Source organism: Suricata suricatta, chromosome 8 (assembly GCF_006229205.1).
Source record: "Suricata suricatta isolate VVHF042 chromosome 8, meerkat_22Aug2017_6uvM2_HiC, whole genome shotgun sequence".
Classification (NCBI taxonomy): Eukaryota; Metazoa; Chordata; class Mammalia; order Carnivora; family Herpestidae; genus Suricata; species Suricata suricatta.
The window spans coordinates 108898479-108915609 of record NC_043707.1 but is presented as its reverse complement, the minus strand read 5'-3'; the positions used below and the strand labels follow the sequence as shown (position 1 = coordinate 108915609).

At 44.1% G+C, this 17131-nt stretch overlaps 1 protein-coding gene across 2 annotated transcripts in view; it reads left to right on the top strand.

The window, feature by feature from the left end:
• CFAP57 (cilia and flagella associated protein 57) overlaps positions 1–17131 on the top strand; it is a 66006-nt gene that overhangs the window by 4895 nt on the left and 43980 nt on the right. For both annotated transcript variants that reach the window (XM_029948328.1, XM_029948329.1), the window contains exons 5-9: positions 696–900; positions 3907–4059; positions 11005–11144; positions 11930–12095; positions 12833–12946. In XM_029948328.1, the coding sequence (XP_029804188.1) occupies positions 696–900; positions 3907–4059; positions 11005–11144; positions 11930–12095; positions 12833–12946 (778 nt within the window). The remainder of the gene's footprint in view (positions 1–695; positions 901–3906; positions 4060–11004; positions 11145–11929; positions 12096–12832; positions 12947–17131) is intronic.

Genomic DNA, 17131 nt, shown 5'->3' with positions numbered 1-17131 from the left:
TTATGTGGAAGGAAGGAGAGAAGGAAGGGAGGAAGGGAGGTTTCAAATCTCAGCCCTTCCACTGACTAGTTGTGTGATCTTAGAAAACTCTCTGAGCCACTTTTTCCTAAACAAAAGGGGGATAATAATGCTAGCAACAACAATAATAATAGTGACCTGATGGTCATGGTAGGGGGCACTTGTGGGGAAAAGCACTGGGCGTTATATGGAATCCAACTTGAAAATAAACTATTAAAAAAAAATAGTGGGGTGCCTGGGTGGCTAAGTCGGTTAAGCCTCCGGCTTCGGCTCAGGTCAGATCTCAGGTTCGTGGGTTCGAGCCCCGCATCAGGCTCTGTGCTGACAGCGAGCTCAGAGCCTGGAGCCTGCTTCCGATTCTGTATCTCCCTCTCTCTCTGACCCTCCCCCTTTCATGCTCCGTCTCTCTCTGTATTAAAAATAAATAAAAAACATTAAAAAAAATTTTTTTAAAAATAGTGACCACGCAGGGTGGTGAGACTACCAAATAAATGTGAAACCCTCTAGTCTTCCTCTGGTCTCTTGATAGCAGGCCAAAGGGTGGCGTTTTGGCCATGGGGAACAGGCTCACAGTGGGCGGTTTCTCCCGCACCCAAAGACAGCCCTTCGTTCTCATCCCTAGCTGAACTCATCTCCTTGGGATTGCCTGTAAACTATATGCTCTTTTCTCTTTCTAGCCTGATCGCATTTCCAACGAGTTCCCCGGTCCCTTCCTTTGAACAGGTCATAATGACCACTAGCTACAGCCAGCTGGCCCTGCCCCAGGTGTTTGCCATCGCAGCCTATTCGAAGGGCTTTGCCTGTTCTGCTGGGCCAGGGAGAGTTCTACTGTTTGAGAAGATGGAAGAGAAGGATTTTTACCGGGAGAGCAGGGAAATCCGGGTAAGAAAGGGAGAACCAGGGTCCTCCTGGCATGTGCTGTCCGGCAGCAGAGCCCGGGCACGGAGTTTGCTGGAAGGACAGGGCTGTAGTTCTGGGTGGAAATGGGGACTTGAGCCATTTGTCCTGAGGGACGTTTTAGGAGGGAGCAGATAGAACAGGAGTTAAAATTTAAGGGATCTGGATTTGAATTCTGGCAGAGAACTTCAAGAAGTTATATTTTCACTTTGAAGCTTAGCATTCCTATAAAGATTGTATTATGACATATATTGATATTTAATGTCAAGCACACACTGTCTGGCACATAAGAAGCATTCAGAAAATGTTTGTGGAATAAGTGATACAAAGTGCTGTGGAGAGAGATCATCTCCGGTTGGAGAAGAACCAGGAAGGCTTTGGGTGTTTGGTGGTGACCTGTGGGGAGGGGTCCTAGAGGAAGGGTAGCAGTTGACAGGAGGGAACAGGCTAGGAGTTGCAAGTGGAAGGAACAGGTAGAGCAAAGGCATGGTGGCGGGGGGCGGGGAGGAGCAGGTGGCATGTCTGGGAGATACTCTGCTCCCCAGTGGAGAGGAGCTGAAATCACTTGAAAGGAAAAGACAGGAGCCGAGGCTAGTGAAAGATTTCAGATGCCAGCCCGAGGAGCATGTGTGTAATTCCACAGAGAGCCTGTTTCCGAGCAGAGAGCATGACACTTAAGAAAAGCAATTTGCCTGTGGTAAGTTTGGAGGGGTGGCGGTGGGGTACGAATTTGGAGGCCCTGGGCATGAGATGACACACACTGAATGAGCCAGACTTGACTCTGCCCTTATTGGCTGAGTGGCTTGAGATGATGAGTTGCTGAACCCAGCAAAGCCTCTGTTTCTTCACTGAGAAAGTAGCCCCTCATCCCTGCTGGCTTGCAGAGGGATGAACCAGGACCTGTGTAATCAGGTGTGGAATGCTTGGTGCTCGATAAATGATGGCAGTTGTTATTGCCATGATTAGGAATCAGTTAAGAGGCTTTGCTACTGAAGCCAAGAAGTAGTGAGATCTAGTCGCCCCGGGGAATAGCAGGGAAAGTGGGAAGAGAAGAGCCTTTGTGGAGGTCAAGTCTATAGAACTTTCCTGGAGTAGATGTGGGTGACCAGAGGTAAGGAGCTCCCAGAGATAACGCCTTGGCTTTGAGACTGGCTGCCTGGGGAAAGGTGCCAGAGGTAGGAAAGTTGGGGTGAGAGCAAGGGGAGTTCATCAATTCATTGTTTGGTTGGTTTGTTCATTTGATAAATATGTATTGAGGGTTTGCTGTGTGCCAGGCTCCGTGCTAGGGGCTGGGATGCAGTAGGGAAGCAAACACACTGTGAGCCTGTCCTTAGAACAAACAAATATGAACAGATTGTCATATGGGTGTCAACACCGTGAAGGAAATAAAGCCAGGAGAAGGACAGGGAGCGAGGAGAACAGGGTTCTGTTGTAGAGAGAGTGGCTCCGGGAGGCCTCCCTGAGGAAGCTGACATTTGACCAGACACTGGAATAAAACGAATCCATTGGAAATGTGGTTTAGACCTTGAAAGTGGGATCAATGTGTGTACACACACACATGTGCACACAAACACGCACACACGCACAGTGCTTAGCTTGTGTCTGGCACAGAGTTGATGCTTTATTTTTACTATTTTAAGAATTTTTTGTGATTATTTTCACTACCAGTGCTTTTACTGAAACTTTCATATTAGGCAAAATCACTGACAGATAAAACAAAAAAAGGAGGACTGAGGACAAACCTTAGCATTTCCTAATTTAGAGTCTGAGACAGAACAAGAACCCAGCAGAGGACACAGAGAAGTAGTGGCCATTCACCCAATCATCTCACAAAAGACTGTCACATTCCTACCATGGGCCGGGCTCCAGGCTTGGTGCTCGGGGTAGATGAATCGGCCACGGCCACTTCCCCCAAGGACCCCAGTGCCTCCGGAGGAGAGCAGCAAGGCTGCACTTCCTCTTTTGCTGAGTGCCACTGTGCCCTAGACACTGCCAAGTGCTGGCACACAGTCGTGGGATGCAGGCGAGGCCCTCGGTCTGTAGGCTCCCATTCTACTTTCCATGGTGTGATGAATGTGGTAGCAGAGGGACACTCCCTGGTGAGCACACTGAGGTGATACCAGGGCTCACCACACGGCAGGGCAGGCGGGGCATTCCTCCCTCCCAGAGCCTTCGCTGTGCTGGCAGAGCAGGGGGCCGTTGGCGGTGGGAGTCGGGGTACACAGGAAGACACAACTCCAGGCAGAGGGAGGGAAACCAGAGAGTCTGGTGTCCTGGGCCCCACAGAGGCAGGTGCTGCCATCACTGCTACAGGATCTAGGAAAGTCCAGATGATGACGACTACTGAGCAGGGGCCTCTGACATCTCTAAAGTTGATGAGGACACTCCAATACATGACACAGTGGAAGGAACGAAGAACTGAGTGGAGATGGGATGGGCGGGCCAGCGTTCAAGAAGGTTGATTGTTGGCAGGTGAAAAGCAATGGTGGGGAAAGGAAATCTAAGTTTAGGTCTGCTTGGGAACTCCAGGTCCTCTCAGAGGCTGCTGGCAGGGCCGCTGTGTGACCCCTTGTCTTTCCTCTGCCCTGTCATCCACTCCGCATGGAAGAGAGGCTGTCACCTTCCCCTCTGCTGCCCCAAAGTGCACACTGGCATGCTTGATGAGGTGGCAGCTGCCCTGGGCTTCTGCCAGGTGGATGGGAGTGGGATTCAACCTAACACTTGTTTCCAGAGAGGACCTCAAATTGAGATGTAGAGAGTGATCCTCTTAACATCTGCTGCCATCTCTTAGCCACTGATCCCTTGAGGGTGAATACGAAACCTCCAGAAACAGGTGACTCAGGCCCTCCCTTCTCCACATCTGAGGGGGAGCCTTGGCAGCATGCTAGTCTGGGAGTCTGGGAGCTGAAGGTATCTGCAAGGACTCCGAAAGCCCAAGGACACACGGACAATGTGAGAACATAACTGACAGTTGTCTTGCGTCTTGGGCAGATTCCTGTGGACCCACAGAGCAACGAGCCGAGTCAGTCAGACAAACAGGATGTCCTCTGCATGTGCTTCAGCCCCTCAGAGGAGACCCTGGTCGCCAGCACCAGCAAGAACCAGCTCTACAGCATCACCATGTCCCTGACGGAGATTAGCAAGGTGAGCCTTCCCAGCAGCGCTTCCTTCCCGCCCAGAGACCGCCTACCACATGGGCAAATCTGAGTTCAGACTTTCTGAGCAAGGGCTCACTTAGCCCCTTCATAAGAGCAGAAGAAACTCTAATCCTAAGTGCCCTTTAGAAGCACTTTGCTACTCCGGGTGGGAATGGATCCACCGTGGCCTCTTTCAAGGACACATTGACCGTCAAGTTTAAATTGTACATATCCTTTAACCCTGCTGTGTACTTCAGAAAATTCATTGTACACTTGCACATGCCGCTATACCTGCTCATGTACACAAACTTGCATGCATATAAAGAAGTTTACTGTCTCTTTTTTGTTTTTAAATGACAAAGCTAGCATACATACACTGCAGACACTGCAACAGAAATGCCCTATAAAGAGAGTTACTTTGTACTTCTAAAAAGTTCACATCATCAAGAGGATATTATAGTTTTAAACTTGTATGCACATGATAGCATGCATTCAAAATATATAAAGCAAAATTTGATAGGACAATGAGGAAAATAGACCATCTACAATCATAAAAGAGGATTTTAACATATCTTTCTCAGTAATGGTGGGTTTTTTAAAATAACAGTTTTATTGAGTATAGACTGGTATTTATTCACATACCATATAATTCACATACTTAAAGTGTACAATTCAGGGGTCTTGAGCACATTCACAGTCGTTGCAACCATTACCACAGTCAATTTTAGAACATTTTCATTGCTTTGGGTTCTTTTTGTTTGTCCCTGGATTTGAATTACCATCAGAGGTCACTTCCTTAGCCCAATTCATATTTATTCCCGCCCACCGTCTTTGTGCTCTTATTGGCAAATACGTTTCCATGAGCCCAATGATGCATAATATGCATGTTGTTTTATACAGTTGCTTTCTCAATAAGGTGAAAGAAAAGTGGGGATGAGATATGTATTTATATTATCTTTTATAATGTCATAATACCTTTACTGGTATTCCTTGTGTGTTTTGGTGGATTCAGATTACTGTCTGGGGTGCCTTGCTTCCACTTGAAGAACGTCCGTTAGCATTACATATCAGGCAGGTCTGCGAGCAGCACACTCTATATCATTGTTAGGAGTATTTTTATGTCACCTTCATTTTTAAAAGATAGCTTTGCTGGATATATAGAATATTTTTTTAAGCTTATTTATTGGGTGACTCAGTTGGTTAAACATCTGACTTAGGCTCAGGTCATCATATCACAGTTCTTGAGTTTGAATCCTGCATCAGGTGAGCACGAGCCTGCTTCTCTCTCTCTCTCTCTCTCTCTCTTTCTCTCTCTCTCCCTCTCTCTCCTTCTGTCTTCTCTGCTCCTCATGGGATTCTCTCTCACTCTCACTCTTTCCCTCTTTCTCTACTGCTCACTCGCTTATAAATAATAAATAAATAAATAAATAAATAAATAAATAAAATTTATTTATTTTGAGAGAGACAAAAGCAGTGCTAGTGGTGGAGGGGCAGAGGGAAAAGGAGAGAAAGAGAGAATCCCAAGCGGCCTCTGCAATGCAAGGCTCAAACTCATGAACTATGAGATCATGACCTGAGCCAAAACCAAGAGTCCAATGCTTAACTGACTGAACCACCCAGGAGCCCCTGGATATAGAATTCTTGATAGACAGCTTTTTCTTTGAGTACTTTGAATATGTTATCCCACTCCCTTTGGCTTCTATTATTTTTGCTGAAAAATCTGCTGTTACCTAGTTGAACTTCCCTTGTAACTGATCAGTCACCTTACGCTTGCTGCTTTCAAGGTTTTTTCCTTGTCTTCAGTTTTCTTTGTTTTTTAATTTTTTTAATGTTTTTTTAAATTTATTTTTGAGAGACAGAGAGAGACAGTGTGAGCAGGGGAAGGTCAGAGAGAGAGGGAGACACAGAATCCGAAGCAGGCTGCAAGCTCTGAGCTAGCTGTCAGCACAGAGCCTGACACGGGGCTCGAACCCATGAACCATGTGATCATGACCTGAGCTGAAGCCGGACGCTTAACCGACTGAGCCACCCAGGCTCCCCTTGTCTTCGGTTTTCAATATATTTACTATCATGTGTCTGTTGCTCTCTTTGTGTTTCAGCTTCCTGGGTGTGTACATTAATACTTTCCAATAAATTTTGGAAATTTTGGCCATTTTTATTCTTTTTTTTGTTGTTGTTCCTTTCTCTCTCTCCTCTCCTTCTGGTACTTACATTGTACATATGTTGGTGTGTTTAGTAGAGTTCCACATTTACCTGTGGTTCTATTCATTTTTCTTCATTCTTTTTTCTGTTTTTCATGTTGCATGATCTTTCTTGATCTGTCTTTAACTTTACTAATTCTTTCTTCTGCTAGTTCAGATCTGCTTTTGAGTCCCTCTAGTGTATTTTTCATTTCTGTTATTATAGTTTTTACCTACAGGATTTGCTTTTTTAAAACAATGATTGTTCTTTATTTGATGTGACATTGCTATCAAAAGTTTCTTTCCTTCTTTAATCATGGTTTTCTTTAGTTATTTGAACAGATCTCTAATAGCCACTGAGAAGTCTTTGTCCATTAAATCCAATATCTGGCCACTCTCACAGGCAATGTCTTTTGCCTGTGCACAGCAAAATACAAATTAAAACAAGTCTGAGATGCTTCTTTTTTTCTTCCAGTGACACTTTTTCTTGCTTTAATATGTTTTCTTTCGCTTTTGAAATAAGCTTTCAATTACTAAACATCAAACCACTCAAAAATGCCAGCTGTTGGCACACAGTAGAGAAGCCCACAAGTAAGGACAGATATCAGTGGCAGTTGGCAAGAGGCGGAAAGTGACTGAAGCAGTGGTTACGGATGGTCACAGGAAGCTGAAACTATCCAGTGGGTTGTGTCCTAATGTTAACATGAGTTAGACTAGTCACTACTGTGGTGAGTTGCCTCAGTGTGTTTGGATTCAGATTCTGCACAGCAAAGCAGTTTCTTCCAGTTAAGAATTCTTGGCTTGCACAATCACGGGGTGGCTGGAAGGCACTAGACCAGTCTATTAGTTTTTCAGAATGCCATCATAGGCCTGCCAGATGTATTGAGAGACTTCGGGAGCTCAGTGCTTCAGCAACAGTGTGTAATTTGGGTTTCCTGTCTGGAGACATAACTCAGCCAAAATTCAGATGCCATTAGTGAGCTTCAGGGATTGGTATAGAATGTCTTGCCCTTCCGCATTCCTCATGGCAATAGTACAAACATTATTGTTTTTTAAATTGCTGAAAAATCTCAGCATTTAAATGACATTCCTTAATCAGTTTCAGAACTGAACCTTTTCATTGGGACTATCCTTCCCTTCTCAAGGAAGACCTGGTGCTCCATTTTGCCATCTTCTACAAAAAGCACCATTGAGTGGGATGAAGCAGCTGAAGTGAACTCAGGGCGACATACTGCACCTCTGGCTCCCTGGACAGCAAAGTGACAGGGGGAAGGGCCACCTTCTTCAGCAGCATATTGTAGTAGTTGGAGTTGTTGGGTAACAACTCTAGAAACTTCATTAGGACTTTTACCACTGGAAGCATCACTGTTGAGTTGGCATGAGATCATCGGGGAGTTACACACTCCCAGATGCTCTGAGCCTCCCAGTCATCTTTAGGGTTGTAATTAGGCAGTTCAAGATGAAAATCTGGCCTCGTCAGTGCATTCATTTGGGGCTATCAGCAGCTTATTAATGTTCTGTAGGTTCAGATTGAGTAGATTTCCATTCAGGTGAAATTTGCTGGGTTAGATAATGCTGCTATAGCATTAGCCCCACCATTAGGTGGGGATCTGCAACGAGACCCCTCAGAGTATCCAGAAATCCCTGATCTTCCACCATTTGGGCATTGTTATGGAATTTTGCCACACAGACTGCCGCTGTCTTCCAAACATAGGAATCTTCACCCTTCAGCACTTGCAGAAGGGCCCACAGAGCTATTCTGTCATCTCATCCACTTGGATGCACCCTACAGTCCCGACTGCCAAGGCCTGAATTAGAAGATTGGGATCCTCATAGTCCACAAACCTGGGATGGCCATGATGGCCACATCTGGCTGACTCTTGGTGTAGTTCATCAGATAGAGATACATGAGCTTCTTTGATTTCAGATGGTCAGTGGGTGTAAGGAACCCACAACTGGAAAGAGAGAACTGACATCCTGCCCCTGCCCCCTGGTCATGGCAGCAGTCACTTTCTTCTCAGCCTCCTTCCTCTTTTTCTTTCTTTTCAGTTTGAGTTCAGTGTCTAATTCAAATATTTCTCCTTTTTTATTGATTGTGAAGTTGTGTGGAGTCAGTCCTGGTTTGGGATCCTTAATGTGCACCAAAGGCAAGGCTAGGAGCACCAGCAGCCAGAGAGCCTGGCCTGAGTAGTAGTATAATTGCTTCCCCAGTCACGACTGAGATGCTTTTTTGTGCAAATTTTTTTATGACGTTAGCCAGAGATATCTGAGAGCAATGAAGAATGGGAATCCTTCTGGGATGGTGATAGGGGTATAAGCTAGTACAGACACTCTAGAGAGCAGTCTGATAGTTCTTGGTCGAATAGAGAATACATATATCTTGTTATCCAGTGATCTGCCCCGGATACGTACCAGGAATTACATTGTGCCGGTCCATTAGAGAGCGCGTATGAAGACTTTCACCTTCGTGTTCCTAGCAATGGAGAGTTGAAGACAACCCCGATGTTTGCCCCCAGGAGTGATAGAGAAGTGGAGGAGCTGGACGCGTACCACAGAATACCAAATCTCCGGTAGAAGCGATAGTTATATACATGACAACATAGATGGTTGAGAGAAAAAAACTAAAACTGGAGAATGCAACCTGAAGCATGTTGCCATGTATAGAAATAGCCAAGGACACAAATGAGATGCATTAATTGGTGCCTTTGATAAGGGAGGAACAAGAGTAAAAATTAAAGAGGAAGGGAATGAAATATAAAATAAAAATTGATCACACAGGAATTATGAGAGTCTGTAACTCTGCCCTGAGATACAAAACGAAGAAAGCAAAGATACAAAAATCAAGGAAATATGAGGCAAGGTGATCAGACGAGCTTTGGGCATGGGAGACATAGGAAGGGGTGTGGAAGGCCTGGAAAGAGAACAAATGGCATGAAATCAGCATTTTGGAGATTCAGAAAGCGAACTTACTAAAAAACATGGAGTTATTGGTTCATTGGAGGCTTGTGGTCATGAATTCCAAGTGAAACCAGTAAGCCTGCCTGTCTGATTCTCCATCATTGTACAACTTCTCAGAGGTGCAGAGAAAAGGCAAAAGAAAGAGAATTGCTGTTGCCTTTAAGGTAAGAGAGATGTGAGTGCATTTAAAAGCTGATGGGAATGTACCAGTAGAGACAGGGAGGTTGAAGATATTGGAGAAAGAAAGAGGAAGAGATGGAGAAGAAGGAGAATAATTTGTGCCGCCTCCCCAACCCCAGCACAGCATAGCACCTTTTCCTCCAAGATAGTAGGGGAGGTTGAGGGGATGCAGGTAACTTCCTAAGTGGGAAAGGGCCAGATTTTGAGGGAATCCCCATCTCAGCCTTTGTCTTGCTTGTGAATGGGCCTAAAATATGTCCACCTCATTGAGTTTCCCAACCATCACTCCTCATTCAAGTGTCCTGGGCATAAGCCTGTACACAGTGTCATAGGAAACTTTTCCGTGTGAAATCATTCACCCAGCTCTCACTGCTGCTGGTGGCAGAGTGATGCCATTTCTCTGGAGAGAAATCTGGTGGTACCTTTGAAGGTCTTTAGAATCGCTCATACCATTTCCCCCAGTATTCCACTTCTAAAAATGTATTCATTGTGTCCATCCCAGCCTATTTAGAGTCATGCTATTGGCTAGGAATGCCTGTGGCATTTGCCCAGGCCCATATTCCTCACAGCAAACCCCCAGACATTTCTCCCACCATGGCCAGTGTTGTGGCTGGACCAGACCTTTTCTTTCTTATGATCATTGCAGGGGGCACATTAGCACAAAACATCAGGGAACTTGGGGGAACACGGTTTGTTACTCAGAGCCTCTGGAGGGTACAGAGCACACGTGAGGGCCACACAGCAAGGTCATGGGGAGAGCGAGGGCATGGGCATTGCATTTATTGGGGTGTGGAGATGGATGTCTAGGATTTGGTGGGTTCGCTCTTTCTTGGCTAATCCAAAGTCTAAGAGCACAGGACAGGAGCAGTGGGATCACTGAAGCAGCCAGTTATCCAAGTTATCCAGGGCATTCTGAGAAAGGGACTTCCGTGGGTGCGGGCGGCCTCGCTCCTCATCTGGTTGTTTTGCTGGTAACTGTGTCACACAGCTGGCAGTATGTTTATTTAAGGTGGATGTCGTCTTTTGAAATGGATGCTTCCACATCCAAAAGCTTAGTGTTGAATACTTCCACTGCAGGAGCTAAGGAAGTAATCAGAGAGGTACACAGACTTAACCCACAAGGATGTTTAGTCTAATGTTGTTCCTAAATAACAAATGATGATATCCACTGAAATGTTCCCATAGTGGAGGAATGGCTACATTAAATTCTGGTATAGCTATAGAACAAAATATTTTGGGCACCGGGGTAGCTCAGTCAGTTAAGTATCTGGCTTTGGCTCAAGCCCTACTTCGAGTGAGCCCTGCTTCTCTCTCCCCCTCTCCTCTCTCTCTATCCCTCATGGGATTCTCTCTCTCTCCCTCTCTCTCTCTCCACCCTCCCTCACCGCACCATTTCTCTCTCTCAAAAAAAAAATCCTTAAAAAGATTTTTAATTGCCATGTTTTAATTGTCATTTTTAAATTGCCTTTAAAGTAATAGCAGCATTGGAAAATATGTGTAATATTGAAGCAGTCTTCCCACGGCCTGATTTCTGTGCACCCAGGCTAACTAATGTTCATGGGTAGTAATGGAGGCTGAAGTGTGCAGCCAGCCCTTTGCTTGCTCTGCCAGATCTCACTCTGTGATTTCTCCAGGGGGAGCCTGCTCACTTCGAGTATCTGCTGTACCCCTTACACTCTGCAGCCATCACCGGGCTAGCCACGTGCATCCGCAAACCCCTCGTTGCCACCTGCTCTCTGGATCGATCCATTCGCATCTGGAATTATGAATCAAAGTAAGGATGAAAGGCTTTGCAACTGCAGTGTGCAGGATCTCCGTTGTTAAATTTGTTCATGTGAATTATTTTAATTAGAGAGTCTTAATATGTAATTACTTGAAGCTTTTGGTTGGAAAAGATTTTTTTTTAATCAAGTCCATCAACTTACCTGTTTCTCTTCTCTTTTGCTAGTGCTTGGGCTAGAACATTGCTGTGTGTTTTAGTAAGTGCTTCACCATATGCCAGACACTATGCTAGACATTAGGGACATAAAGATAACACTCCAGTATCTCACCTTCTTACATAATCTCCATGTTCTTCCAGTTTTCCTCTCTCTCCCACTAGATGTACTTTTCATCACATGAAGCGCTCCAGACCACTAACTCCATCTCTTTCTCCTTATCACTGGCCCCAACCATTCCTAACTCCCTAGTGAGTTAACTCCCTAGCTTTTCCCCCCTAACATAGCTTCCCTGAGGATCCCCAACCTAGAGTGGCCTCACACTGTAATTTCTTTGTCCTTTGTGTATAGCTGCTGGGTTGCTAAAAAGAAACTGTGCAGTCCTTCCAACCTGGGGAATTTAAATGGAGCTGTGCCTTCGGCATCACTAGAGAACTCATTGATCACTTCCTCTATTTTCCATACTCATTGCTGGACACTCTCCTCAAATAACCAAATCCTGGGGAAAAGGGGAACCAAAACTTCAAGCAACAAAGTATTTCAAATGCTATGATAGAAATATGTGCCAGATACAATGGAGAGCTCAAGGGAATTGCTTAGAACTCAATAATCTTTTTCGCAGCACTCTGGAGCTATTTAAGGAATACCAAGAAGAGGCTTATACAGTCAGCCTTCATCCATCGGGGCACTTCGTTGCAGTAGGGTTTGCTGACAAACTACGCCTTCTGAATCTACTCATTGATGATATACGTCCTTTCAAGGAATATTCTGTCAGAGGATGCAGAGAGGTAAGATGCTGGAAATAAAGGTTCAGTTTCTTGGGAACCTGGGGTTGAAATATCAAGAACTAATGCCCTCTGGTGAAGTAGGACCAAATCTGCTTAGAGAATGTTAGCAGCTTTAAAAGAAGAAAAGGCAAGAGATCCAGTTCTCCTCTCACCAAACTTCTTGAGCATATGGCTCTATCCCTTTTCTCTCTTGCTCATCAAGGTGCTTCACTGAACCCCAAACCTTGTGAGATCCCACATGTGATTAATTCTCTCTGATTGCAGAGTAAGAAAACGTGTCAAAAAGAAAGTTATCTGAGAATCAGAGTCCCAGCCAGTCGGGAAGGTGAGGTAGGAGATGGGGAGGGGCCAGGGAATAGAAGCATCGACAGGGAGAGGCAGTAAGCCGCCCATCACATTTCCCCCTGACACGACCTCAGAAACCAGATAGTGATTCTGGGAGTTGCTTCCCCACTCTGAAACTTCTACAGACAGAATGAATGCTGTGCTCTACCACCCAAGCAGCATCACAATCAGTGCATTGGGCAGCACCTTGGCCAATATGAGCTACAGGAATAGCAAAGATGACAACTGGTCCTCAGTCCCAGCTGCACCTCCCCGCCCCCCACCCCCCACCCCCGCTTTCCCACTTCCACACCTGGTTTCAGCCTGAAGTCTTTAGGAAAAGGAGCTCTTAACTATAACCCCCAGAAGGCTCATTTCTCTCATTCTTGCTCTCTTGCTTTGTTTCTTTGTAGTGTTCCTTTAGCAATGGAGGTCACCTGTTTGCTGCAGTCAATGGAAATGTGATTCACATTTTTACCACTACAAGCCTAGAGAACATCTTGAGCCTGAAAGGACACACAGGGAAGGTGAGTGAGCAGAGTCCAAGTTCACAAGAGGCACAGAGCCAAGCATTATGCTTGCTGAGTGAACAAAAGAGAGTGAATCGTTTTCTGCTGGAGTTCACGGTCTACTTGGGGAAGGAGATGACAAAACAAAAGCACGGGCTAATTACTAATTGCAACAAAGGCAATGAAAGAAAAACATGAGATGTTATGAGAGTAAGTAATGAAAGAGTTGGCATAATTTAGATTGGGATGTTCACAAAGGCTGGGTCCTAAAGGAGCAGGAAGGAATTAACCGGGCAGAGCTGGTGGGAATCATCACTGCACACAGGAATCCAGAGACTCTGGGATGAGAGACAGTGTGGCTGTCGGAGGAGCTGAAGAGTCTGTGGGGCTGGAACAGAGGTGTCAGGATGAAACAGGACCCAGCTGAGATTGGCGAGTTTAGCAGAGGCCCAAGTGCATGGAACCTTGCAGGCCTTCTAAGGATAAAAAAGATAAAGATAGTTTATCCTCCTTGTGTATTGACATCATTGAAGACTTTCAGAGCAAGGAATGATGTGACCAGATTCATGTTTTAGACTACTTTGGCTGCAGAAAGAAGAATGTATTGAAAGAGAGGGTGAAAATGGCAAGGAGACTGTTGTGGATGTCTACACCGTTTTGGACCACGATGGAGGGAGATGGTACAGATAGAGAGAAGCAGGTGGATTCAAAAGATATTTAGGAAGCAAAATCAATAGTTTTCAGGTAGAGTGGAGATGGGACGTGAAGACAAGGGAGGGGCCAACAGTGGAAAGAATTAAGAAGAAGTCAGCAAAAGAATTTGGAGAGAAAAAGCACTTGAAAGGCATGCTAGGCAGAAGGACCTGTTAGAGATGGTGGAACTGGAGTTTCAAATAGGGTTGTGGTTTGCGGTACACATGGCTGGAACCTAAGGAGCCAGAGAGGTTGGATCCATCCCAGTGTGTGTGCCGTGCCAAGGAATTGGACTTTAGTCTGTAGGTGATGAGAGGCAATTGAAAGGATTCAGGAGAGAGAGTAATGGGATTAGAAAGGTACTTCTCCAAACAGTACTGAGGATGGATTAGAGGAGAGGGAACTTGGAGGGATGGACCAGCTAAGAAGTGAGGGTGAAAGATGAGTCAGGAAATAAACCATGGCTTTGGTAGTAGAAACAGAGAGAAGCATGATATTAAGTTCCATTTTGTACATGTTATGTGTCATGTGTCCAAGAACTACGATACACAGGCGTGGACAGGAAAGAAGTCCAGGCCGGAAATGAAGATACAAGGGATTAGGTGGTAGTGGAAGTCAGAGGCATAGATTACATCACCAAGGGCCTGGAATTTGAGAAGAATCTTGGGCAGAAGACAGGTGACCCACATTTCAGGGACTGGATAAAGAAGAGAAGAACTGCAAATGAAGGCACAAGAGAACTTGGAATCAAGGAATTGTATCAGAGAAGCTAAGGAACTCTTTCCAAGACAAAGTAGTTGGTGGTATTAAAGGTCAGAGAGAGAGGTCCCTGGGGGGCTCAGTCAGTTGAATGTCTGACCTTGATTTCAGCTCAGGTCATGATCTCATGGTATGGTGCATGGGATGGAGCCCTGGGTTGGGCTAACAGCATGGGGCCTGCCTATGATTCTTTCTCTCTCTTCTCTTTCTGTTCCCCACCTCCTGCTCATGCTCTCTCAAAAATAAATCAGCATTTTAAAAAATAAATGAATAAAGGTCAGAGAGAAGTCCTGTAAAAACTAAAAGCTAACCACTGAGTATAGCAAATAACAGGTGCATAAGTGCAGGAACTATGAAAACGCTAAGTTTTTCCAGTTTCGACAGTGCAATTGGCCCTCAAGCGACTATGGAGGTGCAGATGAAAGCACATCAGGTGATTCTGATTATCTTTCTAGAACCAAGTATGTCGCCTTGGGAGGCTCTCCCTGACCAGTCCAGGAAAGCAGCCCTTTGTTGCATCCCTTTGCAAGTATTTATAACACTGGTCTTTAACCAGGGTTGTAGGTTAGACTTAACATCTGCAATTTAAAAAAAATACAGATGGAGAATGCAATAAAGCCATGGATACAGGGAAATTTATAATCTAAATACATATAGTAGAAATATAAAAAGATAAAAATCAGTGATATAATCATCTATTTCAAGAAATTAGAAAAGGAACAGAAAATTAAATTCAAAGAAGATAAAAAGAAGGAAATAGTAAGAATAAGAGCAGAAGTTAATGAAATAGAAAACAAACACAATAGATCATCAAAGCCAAAACTTGGCTTTTGGGGTTCTTTTATTGTTTGTTTTGAGAGATGGGGGAGGGGAGAGAGAGAATCCAAACAGGCTCCACACCTTCAGCACAGAGCCCAACGCGGAGCTCAAACTCATGAACCATAAGATCATGACCTGAGCCAAAATCAAGAGTTGGACACTTAACTAATTGAGCCACCCAGGTAACCCAGGTTTTTAAAAGTAATCACTACTCCCAATGTGGGGCTTAAATTCAGAACCTTGAGATCAAGAGTAGCATGTTTTACGGAGTCAGTCAGTAGCTACCAAAACTCAGCATTTTGAAAATGCAAAATGGACAAGCACTTGACATTACTGATTAAGAGAGGGCAAAAAAAGGAGGAAAGGTAAATAACCAGTATGAGGAATGAAAAGGGGATATCACTACAGATCCTATGTAATAAAAAAAAATCATGAGGGGATACTATGGACAACTTTATAAAAATAAATTTGAATATATAGATGAAACAAATTCCTAGAAAAATTGAATCTATAATTTAAACCCTTCCTATAAAGAAAACTCTAGGCCCAGAGCATATCAACTTGTAAGGGGAAAAAAAATGACACTAATCTTGAAGAAACTCTTACAAAGTATAGAAAAAAGAGCAGTACTTCCCAATATTGTTCTGTGAGAGCAACATAATCATAATACCAAAAGCTGTCAAAGATATCACAAGAAAGAAATGCTAAGCTGGTCTTTTTTGTAAGCTTAGAAATAAACAATATCATCAAGCCAGTCCATCAATATATAAAAAAGAGAATTCAGCATGACCAAGTTGGATTTATTCCAGGAATATAAGGTTGTTTTACAGTTTGAAATCAATTAATATACTATACCACATTAACATAATTAGGATGAAAAAAATCATGTTTATATCCATAAATGCAGATATAATAAAATTGGTAACATTTAATTTCCATTCATGACTTTAAAAAACAACACTTGGGCCTCCTGGGTGGCTCAGTCAGTTAAGTGCCAGACTTAAGCTCAGGTTGTGATCTCGTGGTTCAGGAGTTCAACCCCCGTGTTGGGCTCTATACTGACAGCTCAGAGCCTGGAGCCCATTTTGGATTCTGTGTCTCCCTGTCTCTCTTCCCCTAGCCTACTCACGCTCTGTCTCTCTCTCCTTCAAAAATAAATAAACATTTTTTAAAAATTAAAAAAGAACAATAAAATAAAACAAAATTAAAAACAATACATAACAAACTAAATAATAATGGAATTTCTATTATATAAATCTTATGCAAGATACTTAAGAAAACCTACAACAAACAGCATACTTGATCATAAAATTATGAAAGCATTCCTTCTCAGAGAACAAAACATGATGCCTTCTGTTAGCCTTGTCCTGAGTCCTAACCAGTGCAACAAGATAAGAAAAGGAAATATGTCTTAGTCCCTGAGGCTGTCGTAACAAAATAGCACAGAGTGAGGAGCTCATAAACAATAGAAATGTTTCCTCACAGTTTGGAGGGCAGGAAGTTCAAGACCCAGGGGCCCTCATGGGTAGGTGAGGGCCCACTTCCTGGCTGCAGATTCCACATATCCTCACGTGGTAGAAGGGGTGAGCTAGTTCTCTGGGGCCTCTTTCATAGGGGCACTTACTAATCCCATTCACGAGGGCTCTACCCTCATGACCTAATCCCCTCTCAAAGAGCCCTACCTCCTAATACCATCATCTTCTCGGGTTAGGATTTCAACGTATGAACTGGGGGGCGCAGGGTGGAGTAAGAGACAGAAACATTCAGACCACAGCAAAATAAAAGGTGTAGAGATTGGAAAGGAATAAATAAACCCTCACAGCATGACAGAGTATGTAGGAAATTCAAAGAGTTTTCGGAGAAACTATTAAAATTAGTGAATCTAGGAATATTGTTGGAAATAGTGTCACTATATTTTTTCAAGTGTATTTC